This window comes from Bufo bufo, chromosome 3, assembly GCF_905171765.1.
Source record: "Bufo bufo chromosome 3, aBufBuf1.1, whole genome shotgun sequence".
Lineage (NCBI taxonomy): Eukaryota > Metazoa > Chordata > Amphibia > Anura > Bufonidae > Bufo > Bufo bufo.
The window spans coordinates 485,825,395-485,844,026 of NC_053391.1; the positions used below are offsets into that span (position 1 = coordinate 485,825,395).

Sequence of the window (18,632 nt, forward strand, 5' to 3'; positions counted from 1 at the left end):
GTCTCCATTCATTTCGATGGAGATGTAATCCGCACAGAAATCCCCAACATAATTCACAAACATACCCATCCTGTTCCGTTGCCCAAAAAATCCAACACAAAATCTGCAGCAAGAATCTCAACTTTGTAAAATTTGCACCTGCGGATCTTGTTTTGGAAAATTCCACCACATGTGAGGGCACCCTTAGGGCTCATGCCCACGACCGTATGTATTTTGCGGTCAAGAAAAAAAACATATGACGTCCGTGTTCATTCCGTATTTTGCGGAACGGAACAGCTGGCCCCTAATAGAACAGTCTTATCCTTGTCCGTAGTGCAGACAATAATAGGACATGTTCTGTTTTTTTTTGCAGACATGCAGAAACAAAAAGTAACTTTTTTTTTTTTTTTTTTTGCAGACTCATTGAAATGAATGGTTCCACATACGATCCTTAAAAAAAAAACAAGGAAAGAAATAAGCCCTTATACAGAGTAAAACATTGCCAGCTAATCCCTACTGACTGTTGGTTTCCTAGTGTAAATTCACATGCAGCAAATCTTCTGCAGTAATTTCTGAGACTGAAAATCAGTTCACGCATGTGGATGGGGGTCATTTCTGCATAAAGCACATTGAGGGGACTAGAATTTCATATGTCAGTCTATCTAGTTTGCATTGGAGTGGGATGTGCCCAACTCATTTAGAGGTGCAAGAGTCTTCGTAATTTAGATGCATGTCTAGCCCACCAGGTCAGAAAGTAAAATCTATGGTCAGCTATAAGCGGATGCTGATTTGAGCTATAATTTATACAACTTTCTGGCAAATTATCACAAGTATTATGGGCTATGGGAGACCACGACCCTTCTACTAAGCTTGATCACTTTTCAGAAAAGGGGTAAGCGTAATTGCAACCTAAGAGCAAAAAGTGTTTATGACCAAAAATTGACACTGCAGCTATAATACATTCTCCCCATGATTTTCTACTAGCTTCGTTCGGATGAATGAGACAATTGCAGAAATCTATTGGGATACACATTCTCGAAGTGTAGTTTCTGGCTATAGCCACCAGACAGGAGGAGGCATCAGCCAGAAGCAGAAGAGAAGACTAGTCAGATGTTTCTCACAAAGTGGTTTCATGAGATCAGGCTGGTTTACACGGTATTAGAAATCGCAGGTGACAAAATACATCTTTGTACATGTGATACCCACCAACATCTGGCAAGCAGTTGCTTTTTCTTCAAGTCCAGCAGTTTTGATTCCAAAACTTTGTTGGTCTCCTAGATTAACAAACTCCCATCCATCATCATCACCCATGCTCTCCATGTCTTGAGCTGTAAAAATGGAAACAAGTATAATAAAAATCTTCATATGTTTAAAAGGTTTAAGTTTTAAAAATTTTAACTGATACACTCACTATGACATAAGTAGTTTTGGGTTAGGGGGAAAGGGTTACAGTTTGGGTTGCCCATCATTCCATATTTGCAATAGTTAAGTCCTCATAGGATCCATCCATAGTAATGAACAATAAAGCTTTACAATCTAAACAGAAAATGCACATCAAAGGGGATGTTCCTTCTTTAAAAGTTACTCCCTATCCTATTTGATCTGTGGGGTACTGACAGCTGGAACCCACACCCCATTCTGACAGAGCAGTAGGTCAGGCATGGGTGATGCAGCTCCATTCATTCTCTATGGGGAATATTGCCAAGCACTGTGCCATTACATCCACATTCCAGGATCGCCTGGGGGTCACAGTGGTCAGACCCCCACCAACCTGTGGAGAGGGGATTGTAGAACTTCCATAAATCTAAAAAGTACCTATGTGGAAACAGATTTCACCTGCAATATAATCTATTCCAAAAACATTTATGTTGAACAAATTTATGTCAGTCATCAATTTTTCTGAACATGAAATAAAAAAAAAGATCTAAAACTCACTATCAAGAAGAGCCACCTCTGGTTTAATGGAAGCAGTTTTCATGAGAGGTCCCATAACCACAGGAAGGTACTGCTGGAATTCTTTTCCAAGGATTTTACACATACGTGCCCATGCAGATATCATATATGAAATCTGGAAAAACAAAGGACCAAGTGAATTGACAATCCAGAGGGTTTGGCTAAATTAAGAATTTCATTGTTGATGTCCATCCTTCAACGGTTTCAGTAAGTTAACCCTGATGCAGTATCCAAGTCCATGGCCACTATTCAGTTTAGAGTTATCAGCATGTGTGTGAATAATAAAAAAAAAAAACACCTTTACAAAACATTACATACCTGAGGATCATCATCTTCTAACTCGCTGAAGTCTGTCTGAGTCTTTAGCAGCAGCTGCATCACATCTGACGCATCTTGCATAAACTGCAAGAACCAATTACGCCTTGTAAATTGCATATAAAAGTTATTCAGTACCATAAAACCCCATGTAACCAAAAGAGAAATGCTGAAGAATTTCCCCCTGGTGCATGAGCGTGACACTTACCTTCTCTTTACCAACAGCTAGACCAATAAGACTTATGCACTCAATGGTTTTCCCTCTGAGAAGGCGTAGCTCTTTTTGCACGGCATTTTCCACTATATGTTTCAGGGAGGGCATAAACATATCATAATAAGGAACAAACTTCTCTTCAGCAGTGTCAGCAACAGAGGCAATTGATGTCACCACTTGTTCCAAAACCAGCTTTGTGCCTTTCTGGATTAACTGCTCAGAAGAACAAAATGGAAACAAAAGAATTTTATAGTTTGAATCTTTAAAGTTGTGGAGCAGAATATTACTTTAGCAACCTACATAGCTAAAAAAAACATACCTCCTGCAATTTGACCACCATAATTGAATGTAAATGTTTAACCAAATTATCCAGATAAGGAACTAGGAGTGACTTGGGGCAATCTTCAGTGAAATTAATAAGAGCTGCAGCAGCATGGGCCTGGACTCGAGGGTTAGCCTGGTCTTCCATGGTTTGCAGTAGGCTTGCAATGACCTAAAAGTAAGATAAAAAATAAAAACTCCAGAGCCAGAATTATTTTTTTGGCCACCACGCATCCCCCCAAAAAATTTAATAAATTTTTTATATATTTTTTTTTAAATGTCACATATATCCCAAAATGGTATGAATAAAAACTTCATATCGCTCTGCAAAACATGAGCCCTCACACAGCTCAGCCTTAAAATAAAAAAAATAGTAAAAGAATTAATGTCAGATTGGAATCTCAATAATAATTCTACTGACCTGAAGTCAGAACATGTCACTTTTTACAGTCCTAGCGAACACTAAAAACGAAACCCTAGAATGGCATTGTTTCTTCACAGTGCATACAAGTCACATAGCAGCAGACACTTAGGCCTCTTTCACATGAGCGTGATGGATTGGCTCCGGATGTGTTCAGTGGAACTCGCACCATTTTGCAAGCAAGTTCAGTCAGTTTTGTCTGCAATTGCGTTCAGTTTTTTCGGGCCGGTGCAATGCGTTTTTCACGCGCATGATAAACTGAAGGTTTACAAATAACATCTCTTAGCAATCATCAGTGAAAAACGCATCGCACCAGCACTTACTTGCAGAAGCAATGCCCTGACCCCATAGAAGTGAATGGGGCTGCGTGAAAAACGCAAAATATAGAACATGCTGCGATTTTCACGAAACGCAGAAGTGATGCGTAAAAAAAAAAAACATTGAAATGAATGGGTCGGGTTTCAGTGCAAATGCAGTGCGCTCGTGTGAAAGGGGCCTTACTGATAGTGGTAAGAGAAGGTTGCTGACCCCTGAAATCACTGTATAGCAGTTACAAGCTATTTATGTACAGGTACAGGCTGTCTTACCTTTTCATGAAACTTTTTCTGGAAGGCAGGGGCAAAGTCAGTTGCCATCTGTCCAATAGCATTGCATGCAGCATAGCGCACTCTAGGATGCTAAGAATCAAACAAGTTGCACACACCTAGTTAATTTCATTTTACCAAAAATCTCATAACTAATAAAATGCAATGTTTACCTAGTATCATGTGAAAGCACTTGTGTGTATTTTTTGTTATAGAGTAATTGACCTACTGGCACAATCTCAGTTAAAGGCATACATGCAAACAAGAGCTCTTTACATGGGTCAATACACAATGACCGGGAATGAGATGTTCACTCCTGATCACGGTCCGTTCATTTAGCCGCATTTACATGCACCAATGCATACTGCTGTATGGGGATGGACAAACATTACTGTGACTGTTCTATTGTTTGTCGGCAGCACATCCTTGTTCACACAGGGTGAGGTGCTGCATGAAACACACAACCAAGGTTACATAATGGTTCCCAATAACGGATCGTGTAAAAAAGGCCCTAAAAGTCCACTTCTTGTGTGATTTAGAAAGAAGCTTTATGAAACATTCAGTGCAGGAATTCAAAAGCTGTCCCGGTCATGAGAGAACACTAGCCTTTGGCTCATAAAAAGACAGCTCTAATAAGTCTGTTCACACCAGCGTCATGGTGTCCACCTCTAATGGAACTACGACAGCTCTTGATAGACTTCAAACTAATAATGAGGTACAGACTGCAACTGGAAATGAAAGGAGTTGGCCACTTTGTCACAATTTCAGGTTACTTACTCATTTAATGTCCCTGCTCCTGTGCTGGCCCCTCTAATTGAGGTCAAACAAAATGGCTCCAGTCCCAAACCCATCCTGCTGGCTGTGTGCACTCCCCTTCAGTGTTATAACGCGCAGACGCCACATCCTGCGATCCAATTCTGTGCAGTAGAAATTATTAATGGCAGCTATAAGGACTGGACACTGCAGCCATAAAAAAAATTCTAATGCGCAGAATCGAACACTGAAGGGGAGTGCACACAGCCAGCAGGACGGGCTTGGAACTGGAGCCATTTTGTTTGACGTCAATTAGAGGGGCCAGCACTGCCAAAAGAGTGCACAGGAGCAGCAGCTCCCTCCTAAAACAATTGGGCAGAAACACGGTCATAGAAATTTACAGAAGATAACATGAGCAGGGACATTAACTCTTTCCTGACATCGTCCGTATATGTATGGCAGATGTCAGGTCTTTCAAGATGTTGCCTGCTCCAGAGTAACGCAAGCACCATAGTTACCAGGTGCTTGCCGTTTCACACAGCAGACACCCAGGGCTACTGCCTGCGATCCATAGTAATGCCAATAGACATTTAACCCCTCAAATGCCGATGTCAAATGTGACCAGGGCATTTGAGAGGTTGAAAAGCCAGAAGTGCACACTTTCCAGGGTGGAACTCCCCCCCTGGCTCAGATCAGGGGGAAGCGTTCCATTAAAGTAATAAGCCAGGGCCTGTACTAGGCTTCTAGGCTTATTACTGGTATATTCCAATTCAGGCCTGCAGGTGGCAGCACTGGATTGTAATATCTTTGTATATGGTAATGGGTAAAATTCCACTACTGATTCGCTGTTTTTTCATCAATTCACCTCCCACAAAAACGGAATAGAAAAAGGTCACACATCCAAAAACGATATCAATAAAACCTACAGATCATCCAGTAAAAAATGAGCCCTCATACGGCTTCATAGACATGACTTTAAAAAAGTTCTGCGGGTCAGAATATGGCAATGAAAAAAAATAAAATATTTTTCCCAAAGTTTTCAAAAACACAAGAAAAGCTATACAAATATGGTATTATTGTAATCATACTGACCCAGAGACTGATGAGGTCAGGTAAGTTTTACCGCATAGTGATTGCTGTAAAAACAAAACCCATAAAACATTTTGGATTTTTCAGCTTTCTACTGCATTTTATGAAATATTAAATGGTGGCATTAGAAAGTATAACGTGTCCCACACAAACAAGCCCTCATACTGCTATGTAAAGGCTCTGGAAGGCAAGGAGTAAAAAACGGAAACACAAAAATTGCCATGTCAGAAAGGGGTTATATAAATAAGTAACCTATAATTATGACAAAGTGGCAACTTTAAGTGCTGTTCTAGCTGATGGTAAGAACTGTTGAGTCATGCTGTCAATAACTAGTCTACATGGACCAAAACGAGCTTCAAAAACACAAAAAGATCTGGCTTAGCAGACTGGCCACATTCTGAGTCTCTATAATAAAATGTTGACATTGAGTAAGATTTTCTAAATGTATTTTTGTAAAAAAAAAAAAAAAAAGCACTGAAAACATTTTTACCGGGTCTTGAAGGAAGAGCAATACAAAGTTAACCATCTCATTGAGGATGCCCTCCATCTGCTGGTGACAACCTTCCCCAATGGCTGATAATGCCATAAGACCAGCATGCCTGTACTTCCAGTCAGCTGTAGTAAAAGACAATACACAAGTACTATTTTAAATTGTTCACCAAGCATTTGCCATCAAAAACATGATTGTAGAATAAATACATCCATGTTAACTGGTCTCCCAGTCACACAGAATATAATTGTACAATTTAGAACACTGTTACCTGGAACAGGTGCCGTGAACCACTTGTGTATGGGATTATTATACAAGGTATACAAACTTTCAACTCTTTTCGTGCCAAAGACATCTCACAGGGTGACACCTCAGTAGTCAAGGACATACGAGATACATACTTGCTACTAACAGCTCTATATCAGGCTGTATGCCAGCTAGAGAGATGTGTCAGAACCAGTTTTAAAACTAAGAGCTGGTCATACACATTAGAGCTATGTAAGCCAAACCTGCCGACATCATGTCAGGAGTAGAGTTGAGCAAACTTCTGTTTTAAGTTCGGCGTCTAAAGTTCGGCTTCCGGTTAGCGGAGAATCCCGATATGGATTCCGAATTCCGTTGTGGTCCGTGGTAGCGGAATCAATAATGGCCAATTCTTGATTCCGCTACCACGGACCACAACGGAATTCATAATCCATATCGGGATTCTCCGCTAACCGGAAGCCGAACTTTAGACGCCGAACTAAACAGAAGTTCGCTCAACACTAGTCAGGAGAGACATTTGGCATGCCTGATCTTTTTGTGCTCAGGCCACTGCCAGAAGTGTCTGGTAGATGCTTTCTCTGCTCTCCTCATTCACCACATATGCATGCTTGGCACATGTATGGGAGGATAGGGAAAGACAGCGGTTTTCTTGAGTGTATGCACATCTTAAGAAACTAAGCTTTAAAACAAGAGATTACAATAGAGATTGTGATGTTATCCAGGATACAGCTCAATCAGATCCAAATGAAGGGCAAGCTGCATCTACCTGCAGCTCTCACTCTACACTCCAGCTTTCTAAATGTTCTATCTCCAGCTGTATAGTAGTCTTTATTCAAAGAAAAGCACAGATCACAACGTGAGGGCAGGATTCCTTTAGTGACTACATTTTTCCAAAATAGTCCAAATATCAGGAAAATTGTTAACATTGGTCCATTGTTAAAAATAGTCTTGAAGATATTGAGGAGTTTGGCAATTTGCCATTAATGTCCTACCGCAGACCACCTAATTTGCGTGATTAATTGGTTTGTGCTGATATTGGTCCCCAAAAAAAAAAATAAGTGTACGACAGACATTTCTTTCAACCCAAAAAAAAGGTTGTTTTCCATGCTTAAACTGTATCAAAAAAATATGTACAAAAAGGGAACACCTTTACTGATACATCTTCCCTACAAAAGCATAGGTTAAATCATTCTCTAACATGTGATTTACATACTATGGTGTCCCTGTCCACTATTATATGCGGGTGAGACAACCTTGGACTTTAAAACAAGGTTGAATCAACACAGGTATACCATCCGGAAAGGTCGGATGAATCTACCTGTGTCAAAACACTTCATAGATTACGGACATAGGGAAAGTGAACTCAAGTGTATGTTGGACGACCATATTCCTATCTCCCGTAAAGTTGGAAATAGGACAATCAGTTTGAAGAAGCGTGAGATCCAGTGGATAACTAAATTAAATACATTATGTCCCCATGGCTTGAATGTGGACTGTAAACCATGGATATTTACTTAATTATCTCCTTCTGCATTATAATCCGCCCGCTACATAGAATGTGTACTATTCGATCTATGGTGCTATAAATACGATGTTTGATTATACGAATAGACTAATAGATTTTTATTTTCTCTTGCAGAATTGTTAGCCAGCATAAATATTACTTATAAAGCCAGCATTGTTCCTGTGAAAATTATCTATGAAAAAGGAATACGGATTTAAATTATGGTGCACGACATTGATGTTAGTCTCCTATGTATATTTTGGGTGCCTATGTGATAATATTCTTTAAATTTGTTTACATTGTTCTAGACAGTGGGAGAATTATTGAGAGTAAAATGTGATTATGCTTGTACTTAGTTTCTATGGGGATTAACTAATTGCAGGCCCAGTGGTCTGATACTTGGATTACGGGTCCGCATATAGTTGATACTACTATTTCTTCTAGGAGAATGTTAGCTTACATGGGCCGGATTTGGTGTCCAGTCTCTGGATACTGAACGGCCAATGTGGCTATCTCCCATGTATATCTGCATATAAATTATGTGATAGTACTTTGGGGGGGGGGGGGAAAGGGGGGTGTGTGTGTGTGTATTATATATACATACACACCTCCTTTTTCTCCCTCTGTCTAGTGATATATTATACAATGATTATTTACTTTAAAGTAATTGTTTCTAGTTGTGCGCACAGGGTGTACATCTATAGTGAGAGGAGATCAATGACGTGAGCCTAAGTATGCCGGGGAGGACGATCATGTGGTGGATTACGCTCACGTGACGGTCAGCTGATGGCCACAGGTGCGTTCCACCACATCACCACTTCCTGCACTCCACAAGTTATTTATTTTACTTCCGCGCATGCGCAGTTGGATTTATTTGACATCGAACACATGTGGAGTTTCCATGCTGGTTAGTAATCTGCTATGTTCTCTATTTTGTTTTTAATCAGGCTGCGCACATGAGTTTTTAATATATCAATTATGTCACTGGATGGAGGATTTATATATATATGGATATAATTATGTTATGTGAATATTAATAGGAATCATGCATCATTACATTTGGGATTGATAGGCAGTATCACATGTATTTAAATTACGTTTTATTATTATTTTTTGACAATTATGTATTATCTAGTTTAACCTATATATATGTACTTAGCACCATTGTTATGCATCACTGCTTGAGAAAAGTCCCAGTGAGAGGACTGAAACGTCGCGTTGGTGAATAAACTATTTTTGATCATAACCCTGGGAGTGCCGTGGAATGTTCTTCTGTATCCAGCTGTATAGTAGCTAGCACCTAGGCAGCAGGTTGAATTAGCCAACCATCAAACATAGGCGGGAGGCCATGTGGATGTAAATTTAGGCCTGTATGCACTCTGCACGTTTACATTTTAGGAGCTTTGATTTCAACTTGGGTCACAGTTCTAATAATTTTTATGAACAATTACCGGTAGATCTTGACAGAAAACTGAATGAAGGTGCCTGTGTGTGTATTTCATAATTTAGCCTATGCAGCATGGTGACTCAGTGGATAGCACTGGTGCCTTGCAGTGCTGGGGTCCTAGGTTTGCCTGGGTTTCCTCCCACACTCCAAAGACATACTAATAGAGAACTTAGATTGTGAACTCCAAAGGGGAACTGCGTGATGCTAATGCCTGTAAAGCGCTGCAGAATATGTCAGCACTATATGAGTAAAATAATAAAATAATTTATGTTTTATTTGTACCTGTAAACAGCATTAAAACTGTTCTAGCAAAAAATAAATAAACTGGCATAGAAAGGGTTTGCTCCATAAACTACTTTTCACTCAAGTTTATTTTCAGCAATTAGTTCATGAGGAGACATTAAGTACATAGAGGGTGGTGGTGTGACTAATGAGCAGCAGCTCTTGTATGTAGTCTCCATTACCACAGTCTGTCCTGTCCGTCCTCTCTGTACTTCATGTCTCCTATTGAGCTCCATTCCTTCAGAGATTCAGCTGAAGTTCTCATCTGTATTCAGGATCATAATCCCTAACAAGTAGAGCAGATAAACCAGCTCTTTAGCTCAATGTTGTGAAGTAACTTGTCCTCCTGTGTGATTAGGACAGGTTTTGTTTGTGTACTAATAGGACGGCAGCCATTTTATTTCTCCTAATGATTGCTCCCTAGACAAAACAAACCAATATATAGCTAATGAAAGGTATTTGGGAATATATTTATAATAGTGATATTTAGGTATTTTCATTTTCTTAATTCCCAGAGAGCCCCTTTAAGTAGTCTCAAGCCACATTAACACGTCAGTGGTTTGGTCAGTGATTTCCATCAGTGATTGTGAGCCAAAAACCAGGACTGGAGCCTCTACAGACATAAGGTATAAGGGAAAGTCCTGCACCTGTTCTGTGTTTAGAGCCAGACCTGGTTTTGGCTCACAATCACTGGTGTGGCTCTAAACATAACAGGAGCAGATCTTTCCATTATACCTTATGTCTGTAGAGGCTCCAATCCTGGTTTTGGCTCACAATCACTGATGGAAATCACTGACCAAAACACTGACGTGTGAGGCTGGCCGGCACCCTCTGCGGAAGCTGAACGGCGGTCAGACTGGTTCCTAGGTAGTTTTCAAAAAGCTAAAAACAATTTAAAAGTTGACAAAAATAACAGGAAGGATGGTGCTCTGAAGCTCATTTACAGACATTTTTAATCTGTACATAAAAGGTGACACAAAACTAGTAATAAGTATAGACATGTGTGTTCTTGCACAGTGACAAAAACACCCCAGCAGACCAACAATACACAGTCTTAATACTGCAGTTCATCTGAGATATCATAGGTAGTTTGTCTGGCACAGTAACGCCCTATATATATTCTTATAACAATTAATGTAATCTTAGAGAAAAACTCACGATTTTGTAGCATCTGCATGATGTGCTCCTTTATCATGGGGAGAACAATTTTTCCACCTAAGCCACAGGCCATTCTGTCCAAAGCACTTTCACCAGCTACAGCATTGCTACATTAACGAGACAGTTTTTAACGTTAAAATGCTTTTGCAGCAATTTACTTACAAAGTGTTTAGTTAAAACATTGCACCCTTGCCATATTGCAATTTTCTATTAGACTGCACCTAAACAGAAAGCCCCAAGATGAGAAGTTTGCCTTGCTAGCTCCCAAGTTAACATTCAAGGCATTTTTACTTCTCCAATAAGGCAGAGGAGGTCGGTTTGTGACTACGGGAGAAAGATACAAGGATACACAAGAGCGTTTTTAGAGGAGAAGGGTAGAAAGTGCTTTTCTATAAAATATGTATGACTGGTGATCAAACTAATCCGCTTCAAACACCACTGACTGTCAAGTTACAAGTAGGTATCTGGTAGAAGCCTCTCAACCCCTTAGTGACCATGAGCATTTTTAAAAAATTGCATTCCAAGAGCAATAACTTTTTTGTTTTTTTCATCAATGTACTTGTAAGAGGTCCTTTTTTTTGCAGGACAAGTTATAGTTTTACTTTTAATTACATGCAATGATTGATTAAAGGGAATCTGTCACCTGGCTTGATCAGATGCGCCTAATTTATTTAAAGGATAACTGTCATATTTTTTATTTTTTTGCTAAAGTGTAGGGCAAGTGATCGGTAACAATTTTGCAATAGACTTTATTTAGCCAAAACATTTATTTTTGGTAGAAGACTGGGGCTGAAATGGCCCTTAGCAGCACTCTTCAAAAGAGCGTTGCTAAGGGCCATCCGTCTCAGATTAGAAAAGACGGGCTGTGCAGCCAGACGCTGTGCTTCTGCCTCCCGTGCTTCTCTGGGAGACAGAAGGCTGGGCACAGGAGTTTTAGGAGTTAAAATTACATTTATATTCCCCCTTTCTATACAATCTAATGATCCGTTACATTCACTGACCTGCGATCCCTGTGATATTAATTCATGAAGCAGCCGCTGGAAGTAGAAGCACTGTGCCCAGTGAGCCTGTGTTGGATCGCACAGGCAGTAGGCGGTACTGCGCCTGCGCGAGATTTCAGCCGGACGAATTGAAGATTCCAGGTAAATGGCTTGAATGAATTAGCTGACGTAGCAGAGGGGGCGGTGCAGTTATACTAGGGTGTGGGACGATACTGCATAACGAGGAGGCGTGCTTGGGCTCTAAATAAAGGCGTTCTAGACACTGCCGGGGGGCGTTACTGGGCTCAGAGGGTGAAGAATAACGCCTCACTGGGCACCTTCAGGGTTCATTTGCATAATACAAAGATCGCTTTTTTAGCAAAGTGAAAGCATGAATATAAGAAAACCACTTCAGGAGATAAGGCGTTTTATTAAACATGGCAATGGTGAGAGCTTAATATGGTCAAACTAGGTGACAGATTCCCTTTAAAGCAAGCAGTTAAGCTAAAACCCCCTTTTTTTAAGTCAGTAAAAAGGCGTATTAGTGGTCACTGAGGGGTTAAATAAATTAGGCGCATCTCTGGCACTCCATGCGATAGAAACTGAAGTCGTCGTATACTTCAGTTATAACCGACACCTGTTTCTAACACAAGTTATAGTAAATCCGGAAGGCCATGCTAAGCCCCACCCCTTTTCTTGCTGCTTTAGAAAAGTAGCAAGAAGTTTAAAAAGTCGCATCATTTGCGGCTTTTTTACGCCACCATAATGGCATAAGTCCTTTGTAAATGTCCAAATCGTTTTCCATAATTATGTCTACTGTGTTCACTTTGCTATTCAATGAGAAATTAGGTAAATATACAAGAGCTTTGCCTCAAAGTGAAGTCAACACACAAAAATAGATGGTAACCATTCTAAAACTGCCTAATGCTACATGCATAGGAGTATACCTGTCAAAATCGTCATCGTCCAATTCATCAGCATTTGACCACTCTTCATCATCTTCCAAGTCTACCATCATTGCCAACATCTGTGGCACTGAGAAACAAAAATGGATTATGATTTCTACTTCCTAGCCAGCAGATCCTACTCAGATAGAAACAGAGTACTTACTAGCTTGGGCAACAATACTAGTATGTTTCCTCAACATAGCGGCTGCGGTCTCAGAAAGGGTGACAATGACCTCAAGTGCCAACTGTCTCTGCATGTTATTCAAGCTGGAATCTGCACATAACTACATAGAAAATACAATTACTGGCAAAGGTTTGACTATTTTACAAACTAACGCATGTTTCTTGGGTCCAGGCCTACCTTCAAGCTTAACTGCAGTGTTGCTTCCAAGTGAGGCCTCAAATACTTTGGAACGGTGTCAGCTATTTCAACCAGAGACTTCAGGACCGAGTCGTCATTCTGATAACAGGATTCATTTACTGACTAAAATAAATGGAGATACATAAATGTGAATTATATCATTTACATCAACATGACAACATTGATATATCAGTTGTTTTACAGGTCAGGATAAAAAGTAAAATGTATTTAAGCAAGGCTCAGTGCGGTCTCACCTGCAGGATGCCAGGTAATAAATCCGCAAAGTGCTTCAGTAATGGAACATTGTGTTCATTGGCCAGAACGAATGCAGCAGCAGCTCTGGCAGACAGTGTCCTGATCTACAAATGAGAAAGGAAGCGCAACATTAATGCCAAAATACAGATCTTCATGAGTTTACTGGCAGAATTGCAAGTATTCCACTTAAAATAACAAAAATGAAGAGAATAAAAAATAAATAGCCATATCCTTCCTACTGAACAATGGCTGCTAAAGGGTTTAACCAGATTTTTTTTTTGTCTCCAGGGCAGGCCATAAATATTGGATCTCTGGGGATCCAACTCTTGGCATCCTCACAGATCAGTTTGAAGGGACATGGCGCTCATGTGAGTGCTGCAGCCTCTTCAAGGCTTAAAACGCTCTACATGATGTTTGTACTGAGAATGCCTATAGACTACAACCATTTTTTTGGATCAGAATATTCATGGAATATACAACAGCTATTACATGGCCGGAGGCAGTGTGACTGTTGCTCCAAAAGTATATTGTGCAATCTTGATAGCTATGGCGTTACTTGAACTAAATCAAAAAGGTCGCTCTAACATCATTCACACGGTAGACTAATATTGGTAAATGGGACTAAGGCTCATGTACACAAACATATTTTCATTCCGGGTCCGTTCGTTTTTTTTTTTTGCGGGACCGTATGCGGAACCATTCATTTCAATGGGTCAGAGGTGTATGGAGTTTACAGTTTTTCTTAATAGGGCCACAATGTATATTGCTGCTCCTGCCCGTGCCCCTAATCATGTGTAGGGCTGCAGCTATTGATTAATCCAACCATTAATAGAGTACTCTAATAAGAAAAAACAAATGAACAGTTTTCTAAAAAAAACTCATCAGCCCCCCGCAGGCAATCAGCTCCTCCTCCCTGGTGCCATCAGTTGCTGCCACCAGCCCCCCCCTCCAATGCCACCAGCTCCCCCACTCCCTCTCCTAGCCATCAGTGCCCAGCCACAGCGCCAGGGAACTAAAATACTTACCTTTCCTGTAGGGGTGCTGCCGACACTCCAGAGATCTTCCATCCTCTTCTTCACACGCTGGGACCTGATGTCACAGCATCAAATCATAGCGCGTGCTTATGTGCACTGTGTCCTGACGATGTGTGTACATCAGGATCCAGTGCAGCGCTGTGCGGGCAGGAGGGTGACCACGGAGCGCGAGTAATAAATAGCAAGCTCTTCACTCACACTCTGTGGTCACATGGAACACACAAATCATGCAAATTATTTGCATCAAGGATTTTTTTTGTGTCGAGTTAATCGATTAATTTGAGTAATTGTTTCAGCCCTAATCATGTGCTATGCCAGCATTAGCTGAGCGGAGCGGGCTCCTGCCTGCTTCACCAAGCTAAAAGCTGACATGCTGGACTTTTAGCTTAGCAAAGCAGGTACAGGGAGGAGCCCGCTCTGCTCAGCTAATCATTACAGGGTAGCCATGTGCTATGCCATGATTTAAATCAAATGTTTTTTATTAAGATTTTCAAGAAAATAACAGAGAAAATAGGAAAAATAATATGGCATATACATTAAAGTGGACGCAGCCACTCAATAGCTATGCCATGATTTAGTAAACCTCCTGCCCATACTCACTGTGCTGCGGCCCCATTGAGAAACTGTAAACTCCGTACACCGCTGAGAAGGCAGCAGTGTACAGAAAAGTCAATTTTAAGCGCTTTAGGGGGGTAATGTCTATCAAAAATATAAAATGCATTAATAAAGTATATTAGTCCCATAGAGTGGAATGGAGTGGCACTCTCCATTCAAATGGGGGTCCCCATTACTCTGACTGGTGGGATCCACAACAGTCAGAACCCTGTTGATCAGACACTTATCCCCTTATCTTGAAGATAGGGGATTTGAGTTGGTCTTGGGTCAACCCCTTTAACATACTTTAGTGGATGGTTAAAAAGTGCATTGAAATGATCAAAGGACTTAATGCCATTCAAAAAAAAATTAAAGTGTGGACACTACTAAATAAAAAAAAATAATAATAATTGTGGAGTTTGTATATAAAAAAAATAATATTTACCCCTGGATGATTCTGGTCTTGCATGCACTGCACAAGCATTCTTTTGATTACTTCTAGGTAGTGCTGCTGCTGATTTCCAAATATACCAGGGAAATTCCTAAAAAAAACAAAGTAAAGATTACATAACCCGACACGATTTGTGCAGGAAAACATTTATGGTATACTATATGTAAAATGTATTTAGAAAAGTGAACATTACATGCAATTGAAACAAGCATGTAAATAGTACCAATGTGAAGTCAACTGATAAGATTTTAATCATTAAAGTTAAAGAGGACCTTTCATCAGAATCAAGTATGTAAACTGAATATACAGACGTGTAGAGCGGCGCCCCGGGATCCCCCTGCACTTACTATTATCCCCGGGCGCCGCTCCGTTCTCCGGTTATAGCCTCCGGTAAAGTCATAGTTAGGCACCACCCAGTGGAGCCTGCCAGCGTCTCTTTCTCCTATGCTGTAGCGCTGGCCAATCGCAGCGCTCAGCTCATAGCATGGCTAAGAGCTGAGCGCTGCGATTGGCCAGCGCTACAGCATAGGAGAAAGACGCCGGCAGGCTCAACTCGGTGGAGCCCAACTATGACTATACCGGAGGCTATAACCGGAGAACGGAGCGTCGCCCGGGGATAATAGTAAGTGCAGGGGGATCCCTGGGCGCCGCTCTACATGTCTGTATATTCAGTTTACATACTTGATTCTGATGAAAGGTCCTCTTTAAGCTCCACAGCAAATCCTAATGTCTTTTTGTTTTTACTTTGTGTACTGGGCAAAAACACATCACATAGCTACCTGCATGCTAACTGCTGCTGTCTGATCTTATGATGAAGGTTAGGCCTCATGCACACAACCGTAGTTATGGTTCGCATCCGAACCGCAGTCTTTGCAGCTCAGATGGGGACCCATTCACTTCAATGGGGCCGCAAAAGATGCAGACAGCACTCCGTGTGCTGTCCGCATCCGTTGCTCCATTCCGAGTCCCCGCAAAAAAAATATAGCATGTCCTATTCTTGTCAGTTTTACGGACAAGAATAGGCATGTCTACAATGGGCCGCCCTTTCCGTCCCGCAAGTTTGCAGATCCGCTGTTTGCAGACCACAAAACACACCAGGGTCGTGTGCATGAGGCCTTAATATGTTGAATAACAGACAAATTAAAAAGGGGTGTTATTCTGTTTTCAGTCAAAAAAAAAAAAAAAGGTTACACAATGTCCTAATATACGTTTGGTAGCTGTACATAGTTTCAAGGTCTCTGCTTGCAGTTATTCAATAGGACTGTTTATTGCCAACAGAACAGATCTTTAAAACCTGGATGAGTTGATACAGAAAGTATACTGGAAAGTGGTTTTCTGTATGATAGAAAGTTATGCATAAGCCTTTAACCCCCTACCGACATCCGGCATGCATGTACAGCGGATGTCGGATCTTTAAAGATAGTACCCGCTCCAGAGCCGCTTGCCTTTTCATACAGCAGACACCCGCAGCCAATGTTCGCAGTCGGCGGTAATGCATTTAACCCCTCAGATGCCATGGTCAAATGTGACCACGGCGCTTGAGGGGGCTAAAACCCAGAAGAGTGTGCTTCCAGGTAATGAATGCCTCCCCTGGACTGAGATCAGTGAAGGCGTTCACACATAGTAATGAGCCTGTACTAGGCTTCCAGGCTCATTACTTTTATATTACAGTTCAGATCAGTAGGTGGCAGCACTGAACTGTAATATAGTGATTTCTGTATAGAATAATAGAGCAAATAGAGTTTAGGACTCTCAGGGTTATAGAGCATTACAAATCAGTATAATGTTGTGCGATCCTGTCAGAGTGGAAGCCAGAACGGGACCTCTCACTGACACACTGCGAGTTAATCACACTCAACTTGCTCATGTCTGGCCTAAAACACAGATGCTATAGCAACGCAGCATATAAGGGGTTAAACGGACAATTCTGCCGATCTAGTCCATTAGAGCAGAAGCCCAGCTGTCATGAAAGTCAAGCTCCTGCTATTCTGTGCAGCCATTAGACTACACTGCCGCAAAAAGGCAGTAGCTTGACCTAAGGACCTAACCTTAGTGACTGCCATAAAAAAAAAAAAATTTTGTACTCACCGTAAAATCCTTTTCTCATAGGACGCATTGGGGGACACAGCACCATAGGTATATGCCCAGCTGCCACTAGAAAGAAAAGTGTTGGCTCCACCCACCTGGGCTATACCCACTGAACATGCGGGAGCTAACCAGTTGGTCAAAAAAGCAGTAGGATCAACAACCGAACAAAAATAAGAAGCCAACATGTCCTAAACCAGTGATAGGACGAGAACAGAACCCCCGGGGAAAAACCCGGAAGACTAGAAATAACCAAAGAGGGCAGGATCTGTGTCCCCCAATGCATCCTACGAGAAAAGGATTTTACGGTGGAGTACAAAAATCCATTTTTCTCGTGAATTGCATTGGGGGACACAGTACCATGGGACATCTAAAAGCAGTTCACGAGGGAGGGAAGAAACAGCCATGCAAGCCACCTAACAAAGAGCTGCTTGCAGAACCTTGCGACCCAAGGTGGCATCGGCAGAGGCCAAGGAATGGATCTGATAGAACCTCGAAAAGGTATGAAGCGAAGCCCAGGTAGTGGCCTTGCAGTCCTGGGAAGCAGAAGCCTGATGCCGAACCGCCCAAGAAGGCCCCGACCGCCCTAGTGGAGTGAGCAGTCAACCGAAAGGGGGGATCCGACCCCTTGCAACATAGGCCTCCTTGACGGCCGACCTAATCCAACGAGAGACAGTGGCTTTGGAAGCTTGCAGACCCTTACAAGGTCAGTTAGGAACGACAAAGAGGGAGTCGGAACGCCTGAAAGATTCAGTTAACCGAAGATATAGGCGGAGCGCCCAAATGACATCCAAACTAAGATCTCTCCCTGGTATGAGCGGGATTAGGACAGAAAAGAGGAAGGACAATCTCCTCATTAATATGGAATGAGGACACCACCTTGGGGAGAAAAGAGGGAACCGGACTACGGACCACTTTGTCCTGGTGGAACACAAGGTAGGGAGACTTGCAAGAAAGTGCAGCAAGCTCAGAGACCCTGCGGATAGAGGTAATCGCCACAAGGAAGGTGACCTTAAATGAAACTAAGGAAAGAGAGACATCCTTCAGTGGCTCGAAAGACGACTGAATAGCGTCAAGGTTCAAGTCCCAAGGCTCCACAGGGGGACGAAAGGGGGGAGAACAGTGAGCGACCCCCTGGAGAAAAAAGTCTT

At 41.6% G+C, this 18,632-nt stretch overlaps 1 protein-coding gene across 1 annotated transcript in view; it reads right to left on the reverse strand.

The window, feature by feature from the left end:
* Nucleotides 1-18,632, reverse strand: part of IPO5 (importin 5) — a 53,222-nt gene that overhangs the window by 10,962 nt on the left and 23,628 nt on the right. The window contains exons 5-17 of the mRNA XM_040425290.1: nucleotides 15,391-15,487; nucleotides 13,317-13,421; nucleotides 13,063-13,185; nucleotides 12,865-12,985; nucleotides 12,702-12,789; nucleotides 10,775-10,881; nucleotides 6,120-6,244; nucleotides 3,791-3,880; nucleotides 2,781-2,954; nucleotides 2,456-2,674; nucleotides 2,251-2,334; nucleotides 1,915-2,047; nucleotides 1,186-1,307 (exon numbers count right to left, since the gene is read on the reverse strand). Of these exons, the coding sequence (XP_040281224.1) occupies nucleotides 1,186-1,307; nucleotides 1,915-2,047; nucleotides 2,251-2,334; nucleotides 2,456-2,674; nucleotides 2,781-2,954; nucleotides 3,791-3,880; nucleotides 6,120-6,244; nucleotides 10,775-10,881; nucleotides 12,702-12,789; nucleotides 12,865-12,985; nucleotides 13,063-13,185; nucleotides 13,317-13,421; nucleotides 15,391-15,487 (1,588 nt within the window). The remainder of the gene's footprint in view (nucleotides 1-1,185; nucleotides 1,308-1,914; nucleotides 2,048-2,250; nucleotides 2,335-2,455; nucleotides 2,675-2,780; nucleotides 2,955-3,790; nucleotides 3,881-6,119; nucleotides 6,245-10,774; nucleotides 10,882-12,701; nucleotides 12,790-12,864; nucleotides 12,986-13,062; nucleotides 13,186-13,316; nucleotides 13,422-15,390; nucleotides 15,488-18,632) is intronic.